The sequence below is a fragment of the Heptranchias perlo genome, unplaced genomic scaffold (assembly GCF_035084215.1).
Source record: "Heptranchias perlo isolate sHepPer1 unplaced genomic scaffold, sHepPer1.hap1 HAP1_SCAFFOLD_182, whole genome shotgun sequence".
In the NCBI taxonomy this organism is placed as follows: Eukaryota; Metazoa; Chordata; class Chondrichthyes; order Hexanchiformes; family Hexanchidae; genus Heptranchias; species Heptranchias perlo.
In genome coordinates this window covers 301,816-327,780 of record NW_027139099.1, presented here as the reverse complement: position 1 = coordinate 327,780, position 25,965 = coordinate 301,816, and the positions used below count along the sequence as shown (strand labels likewise).

The following is a 25,965-nucleotide window of genomic DNA, read 5'->3' as shown; positions in this document are numbered from 1 at the left end:
TGTAAATAAGGTAATAATTGCATAATTCTTTCTCTAGTGTGGACCTCAAAATTAAGACTGCACAACGAGACACCATGACCAGATACTGATTAGTCTATGGTCCTGCAGTTTTAAAAACTTACTGACTAAAGCTATAACTATCAGCTACTCCTTTACTGCACCTTATACATGCATGTCGACAAAATGTCAGCAGCAGGGACTCTGCATGTCAAGCTGAAGCACAGTAGAAACATTGTAGGGCTAGAGTTCCAGTAACAACGTGTGATCACTAAGGTCTCACAAAGTAGAACAGTCAGTGTATCCAAGTTTCACATTCATACTATAGGCTTTAACACAAAGATTTCAGTGAAGTGTAATTGTGGCCTTGGAGAAAAAGCACCCAATCAGAAGAGAAGTATCGATTAAATCTGTTAATGCGAGTGTTGGTAAGCTACAGGCACAAGTTACCACATGGGGTTATGATATGGTGGCAATAATGGAGATTTGGTTCAAACATGGGCAGGAATAAAACACTGGTTAGGCCACAGCTGGAGTACTGTGTGCAGTTCTGGTCGCCACACTACAGGAAGGATGTGATCGCTTTGGAGAGGGTGCAGAGGAGATTCACCAGGATGTTACCAGGGCTGGAGCGCTTCAGCTATGAAGAGAGGCTGGGAAGATTGGGTTTGTTTTCCTTGGAGCAGAGGAGGCTGAGGGGGGACATGATTGAGGTGTACAAAATTATGAGGGGCACAGATAGGATGGATACTAAGGAGCTTTTTCCCTTCGTTGAGGGTTCTATAACAAGGGGGCATAGATTCAAGGTAAAAGGCGGGAGGTTTAGAGGGGATTTGAGAAAGAACTTTTTCACCCAGAGGGTGGTTGGAGTCTGGAACTCACTGTCTGAAAGGGTTGTGGAGGCAGGAACCCTCACAACATTCAAGAAGCATTTGGATGAGCACTTGAAATGCCATAGCATACAAGGCTACGGACCAAATGCTGGAATATGGGATTAGAGTAGACAGGGCTGATGGCCGGCGCGGACACGATGGGCCGAAGGGTCTCTATCCGTGCTGTATAACTCTATGACTCTAATGGGAGCTAAACATTCCTGGCTACAGTGTATTCAGGAGGGATAGGGGAGGATAAAAGACAGGGGGCAGGGGTGGCAGTGTTGATCAAGGATAATGTTACACTTGGCAGATACAGTTTAATGCGGATAAATGTGAAGTGATGCACTTTGGGAGGAACAACATGGAGGGGCAGGATAATCTAAATGAGTGGGTGCAAGAGCAGAGGGACCTGGGGGTGCCTATTCATAAATCTTTGAAGGTAGCTGGGCAAATGATAAGGTGGTTAAGAAAGCATATGGGATACTTGGCTTTGTAAACAGGGGGACTGAATACAAAAACAAGCAAGTCATGCTAAACCTTTACAAATCACTGGTTCGACCTTAGCTGAAGTACTGTCCACAATTCTGGACACCACACTTTAGGAAGGATGTCAAGGCCTTGGAGAGGGTGCAGAGGAGATTACCAGGATGATACCAGGGATGAGGGACTTCAGTTATATGGAGAGATTGCAGAAGTTAGGATTGTTCTCCTTAGAGCAGAGAAGGTTATGGGGAGACCCAAGAGATATTCAAAATAATATAGGATTTTGATAGAGCAAGTAGGGAGAAACCGTTTCCTCTGGCAAGTGGGTCAGTAACTAGAGGGCACAGATTCAAAATAATAATAAAAGAACGAGAGGGAAATGAGGAGAATTTTTTTCACAGAGGGTTGTTCTGATCTAGAACGCACTACCTGAAAGGGTGGTGGAAGCAGGTTCCATAGGAACTTTCAAAAGGCAACTGGACATGTACTTGAAGAGGACTAATTTGCAAGGTTACGGGGAAAAAGCTGGGAAGCTGGACCACATTGAACAGCTTTCAAAGGGCCAGCACAGGCACTACAGGCCAAATGGCCTCCTTTTGTACTACAAGATTAGAATCATAGAAAGTTAGGACGCAGAAGGCGGCCATTCGGCCCATCGTGTCCTTGCCGGTAGAATTCTATGATTCTAATCCTTGTAAACTCAAGATTGTGTCTGGAGAGAGTATTTTTAACTGAATAACACACGTGTTACAGATCGGTCAATGGTGGGGGGGTAAAGTGAGGTGAAGATTTATCGTGCAACATTAAAATATATTGACTGAAGTACAATATTTCCTAAAGCTCATTGGTATTTATGCACCAAAATCTCGTGACAAGACTGCATTCGTTGGCCAATTGCAAAATGTATTGGTCTTGATCTAATGACCAGAGCTAAATCAAGCCCTGCTCCTGCCAGTGGTACCTGGTAAAATCAGATACCGCAGCTACACGTGAACCATTTCATTTGCACTATCCTGTTAACTTAAGCAGTGAGGAGAGAATCCATTTGACATAAAATTATCCTTGTACAAGCAATGTGATCTACTAAGATGTAAAGTAGGGCCTCAAACTAACAATGATGTTCTTTAAACAGTTGCCAAGTTTTTCAATTGCTCAGTGAATCAAAGTGCCCTTCAGTTTTGTCAACACATGTTGTTCCTTTCTCTGAGATGGACTGTGCTACTAATACTAAGGTGCAAATCACACCCAATTATGCTCAACCCAAGGCATAAGAACATAACAAATAGGAGGAGTTGGCCATATGACCCCTCGAGCCTGCTCCGCCATTCAATATCATGGCTGATCTTCGACCTCAACTCCACTTTCCCGCTCGATCCCCATATCCCTGGATTCCCAGAGAGTCCAAAAATCTATCGATCTCAGCCTTGAATATAATCAATGACTCAGCATCCACAGCCCTCTGGGATAAAGAATTCCAAATATTCACAACCCTGAGTGAAGAAATTCCTCCTCACCTCAGTCCTAAATGGCCGACCCCTTATCCTGAGACCATGCCCCCTAGTTCTAGACTCTCCAGCCAGGGGAAACAACCTCTCAGCATCGATCCTGTCAAGCCCCCCTCAGAATTTTATATGTTTCAATGAGATCAACACATTCTTCTAAACTCCAGAGAGTATAGGCCCATTCTACTCAACCTCTCCTCATTGGACAACCCTCTCATCCCAGGAATTAATCTAGTGAACCTTCATTGTACCAAATCTATGGCAAGTATATCCTTTCTTAGATAAGGAGACCAAAACTGTACACAGTACTCCAGGTGAGGTCTCATCAAAGCCCTGTACAATTGTAGTAAGACTTCCTTACTCTTGTACTCCAAACCCCTTGCAATAAAGGCCAACATGCCATTTGCCTTCCTAATTGCTTGCTGTACCTGCTAATTTTTTGTGTTTCTTGTACGAGGACACCCAAATCCCTCTGAACACCAATATTTCTCACCATTTTAAAAATATTCTGTTCTTCTATTCTTCCTACCAAAGTGAACAACCTCACATTTCCCCACATTATACTCCATCTGCCAACTTCTTGTCCATTCACTTACCCTATCCATATCCCTTTGCAGCATCTTTACGTCCTCCTCACAGCTTACTTTCGGACCTAGCTTTGTATCATCAGTAAACTTGGATACATTATACTCAGTCCCTTCATCTAAGTCATTAATATAGATTGTAAATAGCTGAAGCCCAAGCACCAATCCTTGCAGCACCCCGCTAGTTATAGCCTGCCAGCCTGAAAATGACCCGTTTATCCCTACTCTCTGCTTTAAGAACATAAGAACATAAGAAATTGGAGCAGGAGTAGGCCAATCGGCCCCTCGAGCCTGCTCCGCCATTCAATAAGATCATGGCTGATCTGATCCCAACCACAAATCTAAAGAACACAAGAAGTCGGAGAAGGACCCGGCCACATAGCCCCTGGGCCCTCTCCGCCACCCACAGGGCATTGACCGATCCGAACTCAGCTTCATGTCCAATTTCCTGCCCGCTCCCCATAACCCCTAATAACCTTTACTTCTAGGAAACTGTCTATTTCTGTTTTAAATTTATCTAATGATGTAGCTTCCACAGCTTCCTGGGGCAGCAAATTCCACAGACCCACCACCCTCTGAGTGAAGAAGTTTCTCCTCATCTCAGTTTTGAAAGAGCAGCCCTTTATTCTAAGATTATGCCCCCGAGTTCTAGTTTCACCCATCTTTGGGAACATCCTTACTGCATCCACCCGATCAAGACCCTTCACAATCTTATATGTTTCAATAAGATCGCCTCTCATTCTTCTGAACTCCAATGAGTAGAGTCCCAATCTACTCAACCTCTCCTCATATGTCCGCCCCCTCATCCCCGGGATTAACCGAGTGAACCTTCTTTGTACTGCCTCGAGAGCAAGTATGTCTTTTCTTAAGTATGGACACCAAAACTGTATGCAGTATTCCAGGTGCGGTCTCACCAATACCTTATATAACTGCAGCAATACCTCCTTGTTTTTATATTCTATCCCCCTAGCAATAAAAGCCAACATTCCGTTGGCTTTCTTGATCACCTGCTGCACCTGCATACCAACTTTTTGATTTTCTTGCACTAGGACCCCCAGATCCCTTTGTACTGCAGTACTTTCCAGTCTCTCGCCATTAAGAAAATAACTTGCGCTCTGATTTTTCCTGCCAAAGTGCATAACCTCACATTTTCCAATATTATATTGCATCTGCCAAATCTCCGCCCACTCACCCAGCCTGTCTATATCCCCTTGCAGGTTTTTTATGTCCTCCTCACTCTCTACTTTCCCTCCCATCTTTGTATCATCTGCAAATTTTGATATGTTGCACTCGGTCCCCTCCTCCAAATCGTTAATATAGATTGTAAAGAGTTGGGGACCCAGCACCGACCCCTGTGGAACACCACTGGTTACTGGTTGCCAGTCCGAAAATGAACCATTTATCCCAACTCTCTGCTTCCTGTTCGATAACCAATCCTCCACCCATGCCAGAATATTACCCCCAATCCCGTGATTTTTTATCTTAATAATCTTTTATGTGGCACCTTGTCGAATGCCTTCTGGAAGTCTAAATACACTACGTCCACTGGTTCCCCTTTATCCACCCTATACGTTATATCCTCGAAGAACTCAAGCAAATTTGTCAGACATGACTTCCCCTTCATAAAGCCATGCTGACTTTGTCCTATTAAATTATGCTTATCTAAATGTTCCGTTACTGTCTCCTTAATAATAGACTCCAAAATTTTACCCACCACAGATGTTAAGCTAACTGGCCTATAATTTCCAGCCTTCTGCCTACTACCCTTTTTAAATAACGGTGTTACATTAGCAGTTTTCCAATCTGCCGGGACCTCTCCTGAGTCCAGGGAATTTTGGAAAACTATCACCAAAGCATCCACAATCCCTACTGCCACTTCCCTCAAGACCCTAGGATGGAAGCCATCAGGTCCAGGGGATTTATCCGCCTTGAGTCCCATTATTTTACTGAGTACCATCTCTTGAGTGATTTTAATCGTATTTAGCACCTCCCCCCCCAGAGCCCCCTGTTTGTGCAGTGTTGGGATATTCTTAGTGTCCTCTACTGTAAAGACTGAAACAAAATATTTGTTCAGCATTTTTGCCATCTCCATGTTTCCCACCATTAATTTCCCGGTCTCATCCTCTAAGGGACCTATGTTTGCCTTAGCCACCCTTTTTCTTTTTATATAACTATAGAAACTCTTGCTATCTGTTTTTATATTTTTTGCTAATTTCTTTTCATAATCTAACTTCCCTTTCTTAATCAATCCTTTAGTTACTTTTTGCTGTCTTTTGAAGAATTCCCAATCTTCTATCCTCCCACTAAGTTTGGCTACCTTATATGTCCTTGTTTTTAGTCGGATACTATCCTTGATTTCTTTACTTAGCCACGGATGGCTGTCATTTCTTTTACACCCTTTTTTCCTCAGTGGAATATATTTATTTTGAAAGTTGTAAAATAACTCCCTAAATGAACACTACTGCTCATGTACCGTCTTACCCTTTAATCTATTTTCCCAGTCCACTTTAATCAATTCCGCTCTCATACCATCATAGTCTCCTTTATTCAAGCTCAGTACGCTTGTTTGAGAATCAACCTTCTCACCCTCTAATTGGATATGGAATTCAACCATGTTGTGGTCGCTCGTTCCAAGGGGATCCTTAACTAGGACATTATTAATTAATCCTGACTCATTACACAGGACCAGGTCCAAGGTTGCCTGCCCCCTTGTAGGATCAGTTACATACTGCTCAAGAAATCCATCCCTGATGCACTCAATGAACTCGTCCTCAAGGCTGCTCTGCCCAATTTGATTTGTCCAGTTAATATGATAATTAAAATCCCCCATAATTATGGCTGTTCCCTTATTACATGCCCCGACTATCTCCTGATTAATACTTCTTCCAGCAGAGTTGCAACTATTTGTCCGTTAACGAAGCCTCAATCCATGCTAATACATTACTAACCCCATGAGCTCTTATCTTGTGTAGCAACCTTTTATGTGGCACCTTATCGAATGCCTTTGAAAATCCAAATATACTACATCCACTGGTTCCCCTTTATCTACCCTGCTAGATACATCCTCAAAAAACGAATAAATTTATCAAATACTATTTCCCTTCCATAAAACCAGGTTGACTCTGCCTAATCATATTATGATTTTCTAAGTTACAACTTTCTTAATAATGGATTCCGGCACTTGCCTGGATGAGTGCAGCTCCAGCAACACTCAAGAAACTCGACGCCATCCAGGACAAAGCAGCCCGCTTGATTGGCACCCCATCCACCACCCTAAACATTCGCTCCCTTCACCACAAGCGCACTATGGCTGCAGTGTGTACCATCTAAGAGCTGCACTGCCGCAACTCGCCAAAGCTTCTTCAACAGCACCTCCCAAACCCGCGACCTCTACCACCTAGAAGGACATGGGCAGCAGGCACATGGGAACAACACCACCTGCACGTTCCCCTCCAAGTCACACACCATCCTGATTTGGAAATATATCACCGTTCCTTCATCGTCGCTGGGTCAAAATCCTGGAACTCCCTTCCTAACAGCACTGTGGGAGAACCTTCACCAGACGGACTGCAGCGGTTCAAGGCGGCGGCTCACCACCACCTTGTCAACAGCAATTAGGGATGGGCAATAAATGCCAGCCTTGCCGGCGATGCCCACATTCCATGAATGAATTTTTTAAAAATTAAAATTTTCCTGACGACCAATGTCCATCTAACTGGCCTGTAGTTCCCTGTTTTCTCTCTCCCACCTTTCTTGAACACCACGGTCACATTTGCTACCTTCCAATCCACTGGGACAGTTCTTGAATCTAGGGAATTTTGGAAGATCATAACCAATCCATCTTTCAGCCACCTCTTTCAGAACCCTAGGTGTAGGCCATCAGGTCATGGGGATTTATCAGTTTTTAGTCCCATTAGTTTCTCAAGTACTTTTTCTCTACTGATATTAATTACTTTAAGTTCCTCACTCTCATTAGCCCCTTGGTTCCCCACTATGCTTTTTTTGTGCTCTACTCTGAAGACAGATACAAAATATTTGTTTACCGTCTCTGCCATTTCCATATTCCCCATTATAATTTCTCCTGTCTCAGCCTCTAAGGGACCAACGTTTACTTTTACTACTCTCTTCCTTTTTACATATTTGTAGAAGCTCTTACAATCTGTTTTTAGATTTCTTGCTAGTTCACTTTCATATTCCATTTTCTCCCTTACCAATTTTTTGGTCGTCCTTTGCTTGTTTCTAAAACTCTCCCAATCCTCAGGCTTACTACTCTTCTTGGTAACATTATAAGCCTCTTCTTTTAATCTAATACTATTCTTAACTTCTTTAGTTAGTCACGGATGAATCACTTTTCCCGTGGAGTTTTTATTTCTCAATGGAATTATATTCGTTGATAATTATGAAATATTTCTTTAAATGTTTGCCATTGCTTATCTACCATCATACCCATTAATCTAATTTCCCAATCTGCCGTAGCCAACTCGCCCCCTCATAGCTATGTAGTCAGCTTTATTTAAATTTAAGACTCTGGTTTTCAACTGGGTATGTCATTCCCAAACTCAATGTGAAATTCTATCATATTATGATCGCTCTTCCCCAGAGGATCCTTTACTGTGAGATTACTAATTAACCCTGCCTCATTACACAAGACAAGATCTAAAATAGCCTGTTCTCTGGTTGATTCCATGACATATTGTTCTAGGAAACTGTCTCAAATGCATTCCATGAACTCGTCCTCCAGACTACCTTTGCCAATTTGATTTGTTCAGTCGATATGAAGATTAAAGTCCTCCATAATCCAGTAGACCATCAGTGGAACAGCGTTATTTTGGATCCATGATGCCAGGTATAGATTTAGGATTAGGAAGTTCAGAGACCAGAATTTTAGCATACAACACAGTAGCCGTCAGTTGGACCTATGTTAAATCAGGCATACTGAAAATGGCCACAGATCTGAACCCAGCCTGAAGACAGTTACGTCACTTTTCAGATAGGTGCCAGCTTATGTAAATAACAAGTCACAACAACGTACATTCCACCACATGCACGCAATCAAGGTTACATTGTTTTGGAGAACAGAGGCTCAAATTCTGGAAGTTATAAACTGCTATAGAATATAACATTAATAGCTACGTAACTTTGTACCAAACAGATGACTGTAAGAGGGCTGGATTCAAAACAAGTTTGGTTGTCTGGATCTTGTTCCAAGTAATCATGAGTACACAGCAGCAATGTTCATTTCCTATCAAATCCTGGAATAAAACTGCTGACAAATGAAGCACTCAACATTACAAGAACGCATACTTGTGGACACTGACACTTGTACAAAAGGTTTTATTAACTCATTTCAATATTAGGAACTGCTCTTATGCAAGTGGAAGTATCAGAACTTTGGCATTCACTTGAGAATGGGTGTGAAGCAGAACAGAGAACAAAGCCAGGGAGACACTGTCTGAACTAAGTTACTACTACCTCTCCCTCAACAGGGCCTCGAGTGCTTCATGTGTGTCAAATCTGACCAGAAGTCCTAGGTGTTTGGTACTGTTGCACCAGTCAGCAGTTCTATTTCCCTTTAGCAAATGCCACAGGTTTATGCTGGAATGCAGAAAGTAATGATTCCTACTGCTTAGCATGATATGCTGCGTCAGACAGTAGAGAACAGGCCAAGACATTGTGCTTTCTATCAAGTGTTTGCATCAAGTCACATTAATAAAATTACTATTTGGAGACTAGCAAAGCAACATCTGGAAGTTTGTTCTAGATGTCTATAGAATAGAATATAACATTAACAGTAGGTGTGTAGCTCTGTACTGATCAGCGGAACGAAAGATGGTTGGATGCTCTGCAAAGTGCGGTATAAATTTCAGTCGTCTCCAAAAAGCTGTACACTGCACTTCAAAACAAAGACAATCTGCTACTTTATCTCAGATAAAAAATTACTCCAGCGATTTAGTAAAGATACTGCCTCTAAGTGTTAAATTCAAATTCTGCATTCCTTCTGCATTGTGATTACATTGCCAGTCCAATTTGAGAAGACAACTTCAATCTGACTTGCGGGAGGCTCCCCAAAGCCACTAGCAACCGCAGTAACTCACAAAAGCAGAAATAGGACCTCAGAGCGGCTAGTTACAGCGGCATTGACAACATGTTCCTTGCCACACTCCTGCGTAATTGGTGAGTGGAACTTTTGTTGAGGGTGGAAAGGGCGAAAAATGGAGGGTGAGGGGGAAGAGGAACTTTAAAGTTCATTTTTCCTTCTTATAAACGTCACAAGATTCTCTTGAACAGATTAAAATCTCACCTTTATCCTGTACCTCCTTGGAAAATCTCTCTCTCTCCATGGCAGACTCTCGTTCTATCCGTTCAATCTCTGCTAAAGCATCCAATTCTACCTCATCGTATGGTGTCATAGTCTGCTGTTGTGATTGCTGCTGCAGTGGCTGTGACTGTGACTGTGCTGTTTTCACTGTTCCAACTGCAGTGTTCTGTTGTAAGACAGGAACCTGCTGTGCTTGAAGGAAGGCCTGCTCCTGTTGAGGCACACACTGAGCAGGAACGTTCACTGAGCCATGGACATCATTAGGAGTCCCTGGCTGTTTTGCAGTCTGTTCAGGGAACTGCATACTGTTCAATTCTGCCTCATTCTCTGTACTGCTGTCCATGTTTGGGAGCATATCATCCTGCTGATCTCGAACTCGAGTCAGCCTCAGAGTGAGCTTTGTACAGTCCTTAGATGGAGAGCTGACAATGTCATACATAGCAGTCTTATCTGCCTGTTCTTTTTCCTCCTTGGTCAGCTTAGCCTTTTTATTTTTCTTCTTGCTTCCCATCCTATCTGGGGAATCCAGCAGAATATCAGGTGGGGCATCTCTGGGTGAGGTGTAAGGAGGCGGCGACTGCAAGATCAGAGGCGGCCTGGATGCTGTCAGCACAAAAAAGGTAGAGTTCAAATCTAGTGCATGGACTGCAGGGTACAAAACTTCTAAATAGCATTTTAACTTGTATGAAATATTGACACTGCACCATCCAATAGCTTTACAAGTATAATTCTCCAAACTCCCAGTGATAAATATTCTACGGTACAAAATGTAACCCAGTTACACTCCCAAAGCTCAGAAATCGGAGGAGGAACAATTACCAGCACTTATCCTATCCTATTAAACACCAAAGTCATAGTGAGCCATAGACTGGCAAGGACAATGACAATGGATAATAAAATGGGTGAAAGGAAAGGTCATTCATCAAAATAACCTTCCAAACTGACACGTGTGGGTTTTGTGCCTGACCAGCTGAACAAGGACGGTGGTGGGTGCCCTCCCTACATTAATCACACCAAATGCACTTTAGAATGTGAACTCTAAAAAGTGAACATAGGACATCTACCTCTGTAACTGGCTGACCTGGGAGATCCAGTTGCAATGTCCTGCTCCTCGAGGGATTCCTTACCAAGAATACTGGCAAGATTCACTCACGTTAAGTGGTGTACAGCCCACCACTAATCTCCTGTGAAGCAGTAGCATGAGTGAAAACAGCTGAAGAGGACACAAAGGAAATCATCAGGAAAACTGAAGGTAGTTGCGGCTAGTAGACCAAACGTGTAAAGAGATACATTTAATGCCATTCTTCTCGGACACACCACTGCAGTAAAGACAGAATTCCCAAACTGGATTGACAATAGGCTTTAATGAAGACAAGGTCTTGAATAGGGATCAAATGAGATTTTCAAAATATCATGCTGAATGCCAAATTTCTCAAGTACAGGTCTAGTTCTATTCAAGGTCTGTACTTTTATCACCTCTCCAGTCACTCTCAGGAGCTCAGCTCATTATCTAAGTACAAGGCAAACATGCATTCTTGCACACCAAAGGAGGATCAACTAACAGGCTTTATATGCACACCAAGGGTTGGCATAAGGAGGTGATTGCCAAGTCAAAGGGAAGTACTTTGTACTGTAAGTACTTACCACTAATAGCAAATTTAAGGATTCTTAACTCTTTGTTGAGGTCATAAAAGATGCATCCTTTTAAAAAGTGCCAACTAATCTTTCCTTCAGCCCACGAAGATCACTTTGAACTTGTTAAAATGTCTTGGGTCACAAACACTTGTGCAATTTCAGTGCTGAAAGCAGCAAGAATAGAAATTCCTTCGTGTGAACCGGTAAAGGGCATGTTCAAAGGTTTTCCATTGTAAAAGTGATTCACTCACTCATCTCCAGTTGCTGAGCATCCTAATTTCTGTAAACAAGGCAGTGATGCCATTCCCACTGCCTGAGAATCTGAGGCGACGGCATTCCATTACCCAAAAAGCAGTGAAAGGTAGTCGGTAATGTTCTGATGGGAATGTGCGCTCAGGATATTTTGAAATGGTTACTGGAGTCCACTTTGGACAAACTTGTTCAGAGCATTATGCTGAAAACCGGTGAATGCTCTGGATCAAGACAACAACAGATGCCTTTGAAAACAAGGCACTTACATATTTCTCAAAACATTCCAATGGATTTAAGGCTGCCGCCCCTTAAAGGATTATGACCTGCTCTTGGACCAAGTGGAAGTCTGAATCATCCTTCAGCAAGGGATCCCAATCCATCATCCTTGACAGGAAACATCAGTGCTGAAAATTGTACTGTACATCCTTGGCTGAGAAACGATCAGAAAGGAAATAAACACTGAGTACCCCCACCCAAACAGTTTCAGTGGTATTACACGCTGCATCAAACTGGGATTTAACAACCGCAACCTCTCATCATCAATGCATTGTTTCTAAGGTTCCTAGACACAATGGGAGGGTAGATAAATGGAGCACTATCTTCTCCCATAAGACATGCTGTGTAGGCTTCATTATCTGCCAGGTGCAGACTGCATTTTATACCTTGAGCCTCTCTCCCCAAGGAAAGAATTAAAGGGCCCAATGTATCCTTTGTAAGACACCCCAACAAGCAAGTGATAAAAGCAGTATTGAATCTCCACAGGAAAGTTTTGAGAAACTCTAACCCAAAACTGGTAAGCAGTCACAGGCTGACCTGCTTGGGTGGGTCATGAAAGGCCCTACTGAGAGGAAGGGCTCAGCACTCATTTGCTGCTGAAGATTGAAGAATGCAGAGATAATGAAAACCAGCTGTGGGAAGCAAGCAAGCTCTGATCCTCGGGGCTGTGGCCCACATGTGTAGGGTTATTGTTTGGAATTTGACGGGGGGGGGGGGATTCAGTGAAGTAAAAATGGATGCTAAAGAAGACAATATACACGAAATCAGACTGCAAGAGGATTTCTCCAAGAAAGTCCTGAAGCTAGAAATTTCAGAGAGGAACATTTCAACCAGCAAGATAGAAAGATTGGATTCACCATCAGATTTGCCTTGCATAGGGAGTGCAACCAATGCACGAGTCACACATCAGATTTACAATCTTCCAGTCAGCTGAGCAGGTACAGATTTAACCCACAAGTGTCTGTGTACTGATGATTTAATCTGAAGCAGAATATACAAGCTGTTTCTATGATCTCATCAAACACCCTGAGACAGTTTAGTGCATACTCTCAGGGCCAATGCGATGGTTTCACTAAACTCAACCATCTGTAAAACTGTAAATGTAACTGATACAACCATAATTATTCAGCTACCAATGCACTACCTCACTCAAAACAAAAACAGTTTTATAAACCTGAATAAACAAAGATTTTCACCAAAGGGCCCCCCTCTTTGTAGTTTCATCTTTCTGGACAACCTTTGTGTGGGATGAAATCGTCTCAAATTAAAAAGCCACTTAAATCAATCATGGTAATAAGTTATGATCTAAATCGTTTGCATATAGAATTGTCTTAAATTTCAAATTGCACTAAGTGAATCCAAACCTTATTTTAGAATAGAACTTTATCCCAGATAATAAGCTTGCAGTAATGGAGCAATAATTAAACAGATAGTAAAGTGGCAGGGAGTGCTTTCACTACAAAGTACACCCCTCATCCGTAACTAAATTTAGTAGTGCATCTCCCAATAGGTAAGGGATATCATTTCAGTAAGGTGCATAGCCACTCGTGGAAAATACTCCATTCCAGCTTCAGACTCTCCCCATGGCATGTTACAAAGTTAGCTACACCTTCCCTCTGCCTCCCATCCCTCGGCGTGACCCTTACTTCAGTGAGAAATAGTCCTAGATTTAAAGTACCTGAACCAGGAAGAGTTTTGATTCTTCAGTGTAAACATCATGCACAAAAGACAGGGACTCTATCTATGGGCCCAAAACAATGCGAAACAAAATAGATAAGTTTCAATAAATCTCAATATAATTATCCAATTGTGGGGACCAAATGACTTAAAGCCAGTGAACAATTGTCCTTGAGGCTCATGTCATCCTGCCCCTCAATTAGATTGCTGCTTTGCAATCAGTCTCAAGTATCCATTATTTTACACACAATATCCAGGATAGGTTCAGTTCATGCATCTTTATAAATGTACCTTTTGGAGTCCCATCGCTGCTCGCAGGAGAACACACCGTTTGTGGGGACCTTAAAGGGAAGGAAGCAGCATTTCTCAGTGAAGAATCACCATCCTACAACAAAAAATTTAAAACATTAGCTTAAAAAAACTTGAAGCAAATAACCAAACAAAATCTAATGCAACAAATTAAAGGGGAAGGAAAGAAACAACTTGCATTTTTATAGCGCTTTTTACAACCACATGACATCCTAAAGCACTTCACAGCCAATGAAGTACTTTTGAACTACAGTCACTGTTGTAATAATCATTAATAGGAGCTTGTAACAAAGGTAATGCAGTAATTGTAGGGGACTTTAATCTTCATATAGACTGGGCAAATCAAATTGGTAAAAATAGTTTGGAGGACGAGTTCACGGAATGCTTTCGAGACGGTTTCGTAAAGCAATATGTCATAGGACCAATCAGGGAACAGGCTATTTTAGATCTTGTATTATATAATGAGACAGGGTTAATTAGTAATCTCAGTAAAGGATCCTCTGGAGAAGAGTGATCATAATATGATAGAATTTCACATTGAGTTTGAGAGTGTTGTACTTAAGTCTGAAACTAGAGTCTTAAACTTAAATAAAGCCAATTACATAGGTATGAGGGGCAAGTTGGCTACGGTAGAATGGGAAATTAGATTAAAAGATATGACAGTAGATAAGCAGTGGCAAACATTTAAAGAAACATTTTATAATTCTCAACAAATATACATTCCATTGAGGAATAAAAAGTCCACAGGAAAAGTGATCCATGGCTAACTAAAGTTAAGGATAGTATTAGATTAAAAGAAGAGGACCATAATGTTGCCTAGAAGAGTAGACGCCTGAGCATTGGGAGAGTTTTAGAAACAAGCAAAGGACGACCAAAAAATTGATGAGAAAATAGAATATGAAAGTAAACTAGCAAGAAATCTAAAATCAGATTGTAAGAGCTTCTACAAGTATGTAAAAAGGAAGAGAGTAGCAAAAGTAAACAGTGGTCCCTTAGAGGCTGAGGCAGGAGAAATTATAATGGGGAATAAGGAAATGGCAGAGACGGTAAACAAATATTTTGTATCTGACTTCATAGTAGAGCACAAAAAACATATCAGAAAAAGTGGGGGAACCCAGGGTCTAATGAGAGTAAGGAATTTAAAGTAATTAATATCAGTAGAGAAAAAGTACTGGACAAACTAATGGGACTAAAAACCGACAAATCCCCTGGACCTGATGGCCTACACCTAGGGTTCTGAAAGAGGTGGCTGCAGAGATAGTGGATGCATTGGTTATGATCTTCATAGAATCATAGAAAATTTATGGCACAGAAGGAGGCCTTCATGTCCGTGCCGGCCGAAAACGAGCCACCCAGCCTAATCCCACTTTCCAGCACTTGGTCCATACCGCTGTAGGTTACGGCACTTCAGGTGCACGTCCAAGTACTTTTTAAATGAGTTGAGGGTTTCTGCCTCTACCACCCTTTCAGGCAGTGAGTTCCAGCCCCCAACCAACCTCTGGGTGAGAAATGTTTTCCTCAGCTCCCCTCTAATCCTTCCACCAATCACTAAGTCTACGCCCCCGGTCACTGACCCCTCTGCTAAGGAAAACAGGTCCTTCCTATCCACTCTATCTCGGCCCCTCATAATTCTATCCACCTCAATTAAATCACCCCTCAGCCTCCTCTGTTCCAAAGAGAACTCCAGCCTATCCAATCTTTCCTCATAGCTAAAATTCTCCAGTCCTAGCAACATCCGTGTAAATCTCCTCTGTACCCTCTCTAGTGCAATTACATCTTTCCTGTAATGTGGTGACCAGAACTGTACACAGTACTCAAGCTGTGGCCTAACCAGTGTTTTATACAGTTCCAGCGTAACCTCCCTGCTCTTATATCCTATGCCTCGGCTAATAAAGGAAAGTATCCCGTATGCCTTTTTAACCACCTTATCTACCTGTCCTGCTACCTTCAGGGATCTGTGGACATGCACTCCAAGCTCCCTCACTTCTACTACACATTTCTGTATCCTCCCATTTATTGTGTATTCCCTTGCCTTGTTTGCCCTCCCCAAATGCATTATCTCACACTTCTCTGGATTGAATTCCATTTGTCACTTTTCTGCCCACCTGACCAGTCCATTGATATCTTTCTGCAGTCTACAGCTTTCCTCCTCACTATCAACCACACGGCCAATTTTTGTATCATCTGCAAACTTCTTAATCATGCCCCCTACCTTCAAGACCAAATCATTAATATATAACACAAAAAGCAAGGGACCGAGTACTGAGCCCTGTGGAACCCCACGGAAACAGCCTTCCAGTCACAAAAACACCCATCAACCTATACCCTTTACTTCCTGCCACTGAGACAATTTTGGATCCAACTTGCCACTCTCCCTTGGATCCCACGGGCTTTTACTTTTTTGATCAGTGGGCCATGTGGGACCTTGTCAAATTGGGATGTGGGATCTTCTAAATTTCCATAGATTCTAGAATGGTCCCAAGCAGATTGGAAGGTAGCAAATGTGACCCCACTGTTCAAGAAACAAAATGAGAGAGAAAACAGGAAACTACAGGCCAGTTAACCTGACACCAGTCATTGGGAAAATGCTGGAATCCATCATTAAGGAAGTGGTAACAGGGCACTTAGAAAATCATAATATAATTAGGCAGAGTCAACATGGTTTTATGAAACGGAAATAGTGTTTGACAAATTTATTACATTTTTTTTTGGAGATGTAACTAGCAGAGTAGATAAAGGGAAACCAGTGGATGTAGTATATTTGGATTTTCAAAAGGCATTCGATAAGGTGCCACAGTAAAGATTGTTATGCAAGATAAGAACTCCTGGGGTTGGGGGTAACATATCAGCATGTTACAATTTCAAAATTTGCAGATGACACAAAACTTGGAAGGGTAGTGAACAGTGAGGAGGACAGTGATAGACTTCAAGAGGATATAGACAGGCTGGTGGCATGGGCGGACACGTGGCAAATGAAATTTAAGACAGAAAAATGCGAAGTGATACATTTCAGTAGGAAGAACGAGGAGAGGCAATATAAACTAGAGGGCACAACTCTAAAAGGGGTACAGGAATAGAGAGATCTGGGGGTATATGTGCACAAATCATTGAAGGTGGCAGGTTGAGAAAGTGGTTAAAAAAGCATATGGGATCCTGGGCTTTATAAATAAAGGCATAGGGTACAAAAGTATGGAAGTCATGATGAACCTTTATAAAACACTGGTTCGGCCACAACTGGTGTATTGTGTCCAGTTCTGGGCACCACACTTTAGGAAGAATGTGAAGGCCTTAGAGAGGGTGCAGAAAAGATTTACTAGAATGGTTCCAAGGATGAGGGACTTAAATTACGTGGATAGACTGGAGAAGCTGGGGTTGTTCTCCTTCGAACCGAGACGGTTGTGAGAAGATTTGATAGAGGTATTCAAAATCATGAAGGGTCTAGACAGAGCAGATAGAGAGAAACTGTTCCCATTGGCAGAAGGGTCAAGGACCAGAGGACATAGTGACTGGCAAAAGAACCAAAGGTGACATGAGGAATTTTTTTTAAAAAACACAGTGAGTGGTTAGGATCTGGATTGCACTGCCTGAGGGGGTGGTGGAAGCAGATTCAATCATGGTCTTCAGAAGGGAACTGGATAAGTACTTGAAAATAAAAAATTTGCAGGGCTACGGGGAAAGGGCAGGGGAGTGGGACTACCTGGATTGCTCTTGCATAGAGCCAGCATGGACTCGATGGGCTGAATGGCCTCTTTCCTCTCTCTAACCTTTCTATGATTCTAAATCCGTGCTGGCTTTCCTTTATTAATCCACACTTGTCCAAGTGACTGTTCATTCTGTCCCGGATTATTGTTTCTAAACTCTTCCCCCCACCGAGGTTAAACTGTGGCCTGTAGTTGCCGGGATTATGCTTACACCCTTTTTGAACAAGGTGTAATATTTGGAGGTGCACAAGAGTAGCCTGCTCTCCAACTTTACAATTTTCAATTTACACAGCGTCAGTCCATCAGGGGAAATCAGTCTGTACTAGTACGGCATAGTAGATAGCTACATCATCCGTGGTCATATTGCACCCAAGCTCCTAATCAACTCTTGGATATTATCACTGCTACGAAGTAGCATTCTGTTGAGATAAAATTACTTAGGGATACCGTCCGTTTAAGAAATGAGTGGAACATCCTTTTCCATAATTGAATAGAAATAAACCTTTACCCTAGGTCATGCCTTTCACACACCTAGACCCTCAAAACAGCAATACCGACAACTGTATGAGATCAAAAACAGGTCCAAACTACAACAAAATATAACGTGGCACTTTACAAAAGTGGTGGACAGAACAAGAAACAATGAATAGCCTTTGCATGAGGAGCTTGAACTTGTTTTAAAGAATGAGGAAGACCACACATATCAAGAAATGTAAACCTTCGTTCCTCATTCAACCCCCAGGTATAAATGAATATACAAAAGCACAGAAAGAGTTCATGGTACACTTGAGGATGGAAATCTTGGATCCTGCTTTGAGCACAGTGCCAATGTATTTATCATCCTCAAGTGTCAAGACAGTAATACTTAGTGAAAACCATGTATACTGCTCTAGGCACATAAGCAAGCTTAGAACAAGATGGTCCATCAAGCCCACTCCTTCTGAAGTCCATGTATGGTACCTTAATCATGAATTCTCTGCTTCTCTCACTCCCCCAAGATCTCTGTACTTTTCTAATCCCCATGCATCTTCTTTACAGACAGCCTCAAGAGGAACCCTCCATGCACTGCCCCAAGAAAAAGTCACTGCACGAACAGAATGAGCTCAGACTCTCCCTGCTTACCTGATTTTCGTAATGGGGTTACCTAAAGAGCCGACCTATCCACTCTAGTATTTTAAAAATCTGGGTTATAGCGCCTCAATCTTTTTTCTGAAGAAAAATAAATTCCATTCTGTGATTTTCTCCAGAGACAAGAGACCAACAATCATCCCAGTGGTGAGAAGTGGCCTCATCAGTACATGGTTAGAACATAAGAACATAAGAAATTGGAGCAGGAGTAGGCCAATCGGCCCCTCGAGCCTGCTCCGCCATTCAATAAGATCATGGCTGATCTGATCCCAACCACAAATCTAAAGAACACAAGAAGTCGGAGCAGGACCCGGCCACATAGCCCCTGGGCCCTCTCCGCCACCCACAGGGCAGTGACCGATCCGAACTCAGCTTCATGTCCAATTTCCTGCCCGCTCCCCATAACCCCTAATTCCCTTTACTTCCAGGAAACTGTCGATTTCTGTTTTAAATTTATCTAATGATGTAGCTTCCACAGCTTCCTGGGGCAGCAAATTCCACAGACCGACCACCCTCTGAGTGAAGAAGTTTCTCCTCATCTCAGTTTTGAAAGAGCAGCCCCTTATTCTAAGATTATGCCCCCTCGTTCTAGTTTCACCCATCTTTGGGAACATCCTTACTGCATCCACCCGATCACGACCCTTCACAATCTTATATGTTTCAATAAGATCGCCTCTCATTCTTCTGAACTCCAATGAGTAGAGTCCCAATCTACTCAACCTCTCCTCATATGTCCGCCCCCTCATCCCCGGGATTAACCGAGTGAACCTTCTTTGTACTGCCTCGAGAGCAAGTATGTCTTTTCTTAAGTATGGAGACCAAAACTGTATGCAGTATTCCAGGTGCGGTCTCACCAATACCTTATATAACTGCAGCAATACCTCCTTGTTTTTATATTCTATCCCCCTAGCAATAAAAGCCAACATTCCGTTGGCTTTCTTGATCACCTGCTGCACCTGCATACCAACTTTTTGATTTTCTTGCACTAGGACCCCCAGATCCCTTTGTACTGCAGTACTTTCCAGTCTCTCGCCATTAAGAAAATAACTTGCTCTCTGATTTTTCCTGCCAAAGTGCATAACCTCACATTTTCCAATATTATATTGCATCTGCCAAATCTCCGCCCACTCACCCAGCCTGTCTATATCCCCTTGCAGGTTTTTTATGTCCTCCTCACTCTCTACTTTCCCTCCCATCTTTGTATCATCTGCAAATTTTGATATGTTGCACTCGGTCCCCTCCTCCAAATCGTTAATATAGATTGTAAAGAGTTGGGGACCCAGCACCGACCCCTGTGGAACACCACTGGTTACTGGTTGCCAGTCCGAAAATGAACCATTTATCCCAACTCTCTGCTTCCTGTTCGATAACCAATCCTCCACCCATGCCAGAATATTACCCCCAATCCCGTGATTTTTTATCTTAAGTAATAATCTTTTATGTGGCACCTTGTCGAATGCCTTCTGGAAGTCTAAATACACTACGTCCACTGGTTCCCCTTTATCCACCCTATACGTTATATCCTCGAAGAACTCAAGCAAATTTGTCAGACATGACTTCCCCTTCATAAAGCCATGCTGACTTTGTCCTATTAAATTATGCTTATCTAAATGTTCCGTTACTGTCTCCTTAATAATAGACTCCAAAATTTTACCCACCACAGATGTTAAGCTAGAAGGCACACCTCTCCTGCCAGGAAGGTAACAGGTCCAGAGCTGCTGTACTGGTGTCTAAAAACCTGGAAATAAATTCCAGTATCCTTGCAATGTTGAGGTTTACTCTCTTTATAACACCACTTGTCAAGACTTTGGTGCTGGCATCATCACAGATGGGTGCTGAAGGCCCTTGATCTCCTTTGCTCAGACATCACAGCACAACATTCAGTAACCAAGATGATTTAGCTGTAGGAGCTTCATGAACAGTATTGCATACAGTACCATAAATGATCATAAAAGTATAAATGAGGAAGGCTATTCAGCTCACCTTTCCGTAGAAACCTAAGGTGCCACCATTCAACTGCCTCGTGAATGTTTCTGTCTCCACCTTCCCTGGAAGGCCAATCCCAGTAAGATGGTTGATGCCCTCAGGCCAGGGATATGCATGTAATGCTGCCCTCTATATAGCCCACTCTTGAAGCAGGCCTTTGTAAATCACCGGTCTTACATCTGATGCAATTAGGAGCGAACTCCTGATTTATCGAGTCCACTGCTCTGGCAGTGCTGTGACTTCCTGAACCGCTCGCCCTCTGACCCCCTGGGAGATAATCAACCAGCCAGCACAACTATTGGTAGCTGCATCTCAAAGACTGCCATTATGGCATTTGGGAAAACCTCAGAGCCAACTGCAGGCCAAGTCGCAGCAATTTAAAGTAGTAACATAAATTTATACGAAACATTGGTCAGGCCACAATTAGAGTGCTATACAATTCTGGGCACCACAGAGAGCAACTTCACCAGGATGATGCCAGAGATGGAAACTATAGTTATGAGAAGAGATGCAAGATACCGGGACTACTTCCACTGCAGCAGAGGCTAAGAGATTTAATTGAGGTTTTAAAAATATGAAGGGTTTTGATAGAGTGAATAGGGGAAGCCTATTTCCTCTGGCTAGGAAGTCTCTGACACAGGATTATCCATTTAAAATTGTCAATGAGGGTGAGGAGCGGCTAGAAGTTTCTTTACAGAGAACTGTTGGGAGCACGGAATGCTTTACCACAGGGGGAGTAGTTGAGGCAGAGACCACTGAATCTTTTAAGAGAAAATTGGATAAATGTTTGAAGCAGAGGACAATAGAGAGCTGTTGGGAAACAGAATAGTGGGGTTAGTTTTGGATTGCTCTAACAAACAGCTGCCAGATATGATGGACTAATATGGCCTCTTTTGGTGCTGAAAACCTAGAGAGTGAACCATAAACACCTCCTGTGGGAATTTCATATGAAAATGACATCTTTTCGGCAAGCAAGTCTCCCAGTTTCACCATGTAAACCCTTGAGTACTAGCATGAAAATTGCACATTTGGGAAATATATCAGCGAGAGTAGAAGCTGAGCCTTCCTGGCCCGACTGCACCTTTTCTATGATCGTTCAACTTCTGTACCTTGGCTCCAGCACTGCAACAGGACAGATTGAATGGTCATGTGCCCACAGGATGGCAATGCTGGAAAATGTACTTTACTGAATTTTCAGCCATTTAACGCCACACTGTTTCTCCCAATAACTTGTGCTACCTTTGACATAGCAGGGAGGCTCATTCCAGCAGGATGCTTCAATACTTTTGCATTCTGTTTGGAGCAGACTTCGCATTCCAGTGAGTCATGTGGTTATTGAAGGCATTTTAGGTGCCCAGTCCAATCATTCATTGGAAAGAATCAGAAATTGAACTGTTTATAATACCAGAATAGCAATTATGTTTACAACTTTGAGACAAAACATTAAACTATAAACTAGAGTTAGGCTGCAGGAAAGACCATGTAAAACGGATCCAAAAATAGAACTGTGTTGAGACTTTTCTGCTATGAAAGACGAGGGAGATCTGATGATAAAAAATTAAGGGCATGGCTCAGAATGAAGGCAGAGCGGGTGAAGCTCAGCACTTAGTAAAACTTTAAGGGACAATGGACAGGTGATTTCCTCCCACAGGACGGCAGTTATTCACATGGAGGTTGAATAAATGAGAAAGAATGAGAAATCTGGCTGCACATGAAATACAGATCATACAAGAACATTGGTGAACATGTCCACCTACATTGTCCCACCCTCCATAGCATGGGAGCAAGTAAAGAAAGTACACTGTCAAATCTAAGGGACAACACTTGAGCTGACAATTTCAACGGCAGTATTTCATTTGGCAATTTTTCGACTGTGAACGAGCTAGTGTACAGAACACAGACTTTCATGTTTCATAAGCCTCTTTCCCATCTAGTGAACTATAAAATAGGTGGCTTTCCAAGGAATCAATTGTGTTGTGGAACTTATAGCACTGATTCTCACTTACTTGAAACTAAACCTCACTTAAAATTCAAAGTGCAATTTCAGCCGTAAATACTTAACTAATTACAGCACCATATTAGGATTCAAGACTTAAACATGAATGAGTCCACGTGGTTTTGCCAGGTAGTAGTTCAGGTTTGAGTGTACAAGGAGCATTTTGTGAATTACTGCAGAATGTTCCCACCTCTGATCCGAGCCGATGAACCATGTGAATGTAGTCCTCATTTGATCCATGTCTGGAATTATCTGTATGGTGATTGGATGAAGTGCCCGACATCTGACTTGTCACTTTACTATCATGAATATTCCGCATGCCACTGGGAATCATGGGGCTCGATACAGAAGCTGAAAAGCACAATATACTCTGTTAATGAGGCTCTTCTACATGTGCAGATTATCTGATTCACTCGTGATAAAAATATGCCAAGCAAAGGCCCCAAACCAAGCCCCTGCTGTACAACTAAGGGGATCAACGTGTTCCTGAGAAGACCACCTCACTGAAATAGCCCAACCAAAACGGAGGAATGCATTTGTTTTACTTAAAGGCTGCTCCACTCAAGAATGAATTTGACTTAAACCATAACTCTTAAGTACTAGTTTTAATGCAGGGTAAAGGTAAGTACACCTCTAAGTACATGTTTTCTATTTTGTCAGCAGTCAGTGACAGCTTTGGGAAGACCCTGACATCAGCGCTGGTGAAAGTACATGGGTGGCAACACAGAATAATTTTCAAGAACAAACTCCAATAAAGTAGGCTTCGTTGATGATATTATAGTATTCATCACTTTAAAGAACTTGCCACACAAAAAAAAGCTGCCTGCCAGCCCCTCCTCCCCACACAATGGTCGAGTGCTTTTAGGAGCTGTCTAGGGTAGTGTTAAGCTGAAGGTCCAAGATTAGATTTTGGGTCCATGTTCAGTTAGCTCTCAGCTCAAACAGCAGTTGAGACATTACGAATTTACCTCAAAATATTTGGGACAATCAGCCAATTCTTCTCATTCTCATCACTAACTGGGGTGGCAAGGACAGGATTGAGCTTTAGAAGTAATCCTCACTCCCTCCCCACCCTCCGTCTACTGACGATCACCATCCTGACTGTAATCCTCACTCCCTCCCCACCCTCAGTCTACTGACGATCACCATCCTGACTGTAATCCTCACTCCCTCCCCACCCTCAGTCTACTGACGATCACCATCCTGACTGTAATCCTCACTCCCTCCCCATCCTCCGTCTACTGACGATCACCATCCTGACTGTAATCCTCACTCCCTCCCCACCCTCAGTCTACTGACGATCACCATCCTGACTGTAATCCTCACTCCCTCCCCATCCTCCGTCGACTGACTATCACCATCCTGACTGTAATCCTCACTCCCTCCCCATCCTCCGCCGACTGACGATCACCATCCTGACTGTAATCCTCACTCCCTCCCCATCCTCCGTCTACTGACGATCACCATCCTGACTGTAATCCTCACTCCCTCCCCATCCTCCGTCTACTGACGATCACCATCCTGACTGTAATCCTCACTCCCTCCCCATCCTCCGTCTACTGACGATCACCATCCTGACTGTAATCCTCACTCCCTCACCACCCTCCGTCTACTGACGATCACCATCCTGACTGTAATCCTCACTCCCTCCCCATCCTCCGTCGACTGACGATCACCATCCTGACTGTAATCCTCACTCCCTCCCCATCCTCAGTCTACTGACGATCACCATCCTGACTGTAATCCTCACTCCCTCCCCATCCTCCGTCGACTGACTATCACCATCCTGACTGTAATCCTCACTCCCTTCCCATCCTCCGTCGACTGACGATCACCATCCTGACTGTAATCCTCACTCCCTCCCCATCCTCCGTCGACTGACGATCACCATCCTGACTGTAATCCTCACTCCCTCCCCATCCTCCGTCTACTGACGATCACCATCCTGACTGTAATCCTCACTCCCTCCCCACCCTCAGTCTACTGACGATCACCATCCTGACTGTAATCCTCACTCCCTCCCCATCCTCCGTCGACTGACGATCACCATCCTGACTGTAATCCTCACTCCCTCCCCATCCTCAGTCTACTGACGATCACCATCCTGACTGTAATCCTCGCTCCCTCCCCATCCTCCGTCGACTGACGATCACCATCCTGACTGTAATCCTCACTCCCTCCCCATCCTCCGTCTACTGACGATCACCATCCTGACTGTAATCCTCACTCCCTCCCCACCCTCAGTCTACTGACGATCACCATCCTGACTGTAATCCTCACTCCCTCCCCACCCTCCGTCTACTGACGATCACCATCCTGACTGTAATCCTCACTCCCTCCCCATCCTCAGTCTACTGACGATCACCATTCTGACTGTAATCCTCACTCCTTTCCCACCCTCCGTCTACTGACGATCACCATCCTGACTGTAATCCTCACTCCCTCCCCATCCTCCGTCTACTGACGATCACCATCCTGACTGTAATCCTCACTCCCTCCCCATCCTCCGTCTACTGACGATCACCATCCTGGCTGTAATCCTCACTCCCTCCCCATCCTCCGTCGACTGACGATCACCATCCTGACTGTAATCCTCACTCCTTCCCCATCCTCAGTCTACTGACAATCACCATCCTGACTGTAATCCTCACTCCCTCCCCATCCTCCGTCTACTGACGATCACCATCCTGACTGTAATCCTCACTCCCTCCCCATCCTCCGTCTACTGACAATCACCATCCTGACTGTAATCCTCACTCCCTCCCCATCCTCCGTCTACTGACGATCACCATCCTGACTGTAATCCTCACTCCCTCCCCACCCTCCGTCTACTGACGATCACCATCCTGACTGTAATCCTCACTCCCTCCCCATCCTCCGTCGACTGACGATCACCATCCTGACTGTAATCCTCACTCCCTCCCCATCCTCAGTCTACTGACGATCACCATCCTGACTGTAATCCTCACTCCCTCCCCATCCTCCGTCGACTGACTATCACCATCCTGACTGTAATCCTCACTCCCTTCCCATCCTCCGTCGACTGACGATCACCATCCTGACTGTAATCCTCACTCCCTCCCCATCCTCCGTCGACTGACGATCACCATCCTGACTGTAATCCTCACTCCCTCCCCATCCTCCGTCTACTGACGATCACCATCCTGACTGTAATCCTCACTCCCTCCCCACCCTCAGTCTACTGACGATCACCATCCTGACTGTAATCCTCACTCCCTCCCCAT

General features: G+C 43.5%; 1 protein-coding gene across 1 annotated transcript in view; it reads right to left on the bottom strand.

Annotated features, from left to right (window-relative positions):
• nipblb (NIPBL cohesin loading factor b) overlaps positions 1 to 25,965 on the bottom strand; it is a 690,432-nt gene that overhangs the window by 403,040 nt on the left and 261,427 nt on the right. Inside the window, exons 8-10 of the mRNA XM_067977852.1 lie at positions 22,911 to 23,071; positions 13,892 to 13,985; positions 9,743 to 10,363 (exon numbers count right to left, since the gene is read on the bottom strand). Coding sequence (XP_067833953.1) covers positions 9,743 to 10,363; positions 13,892 to 13,985; positions 22,911 to 23,071 — 876 coding nt within the window. The remainder of the gene's footprint in view (positions 1 to 9,742; positions 10,364 to 13,891; positions 13,986 to 22,910; positions 23,072 to 25,965) is intronic.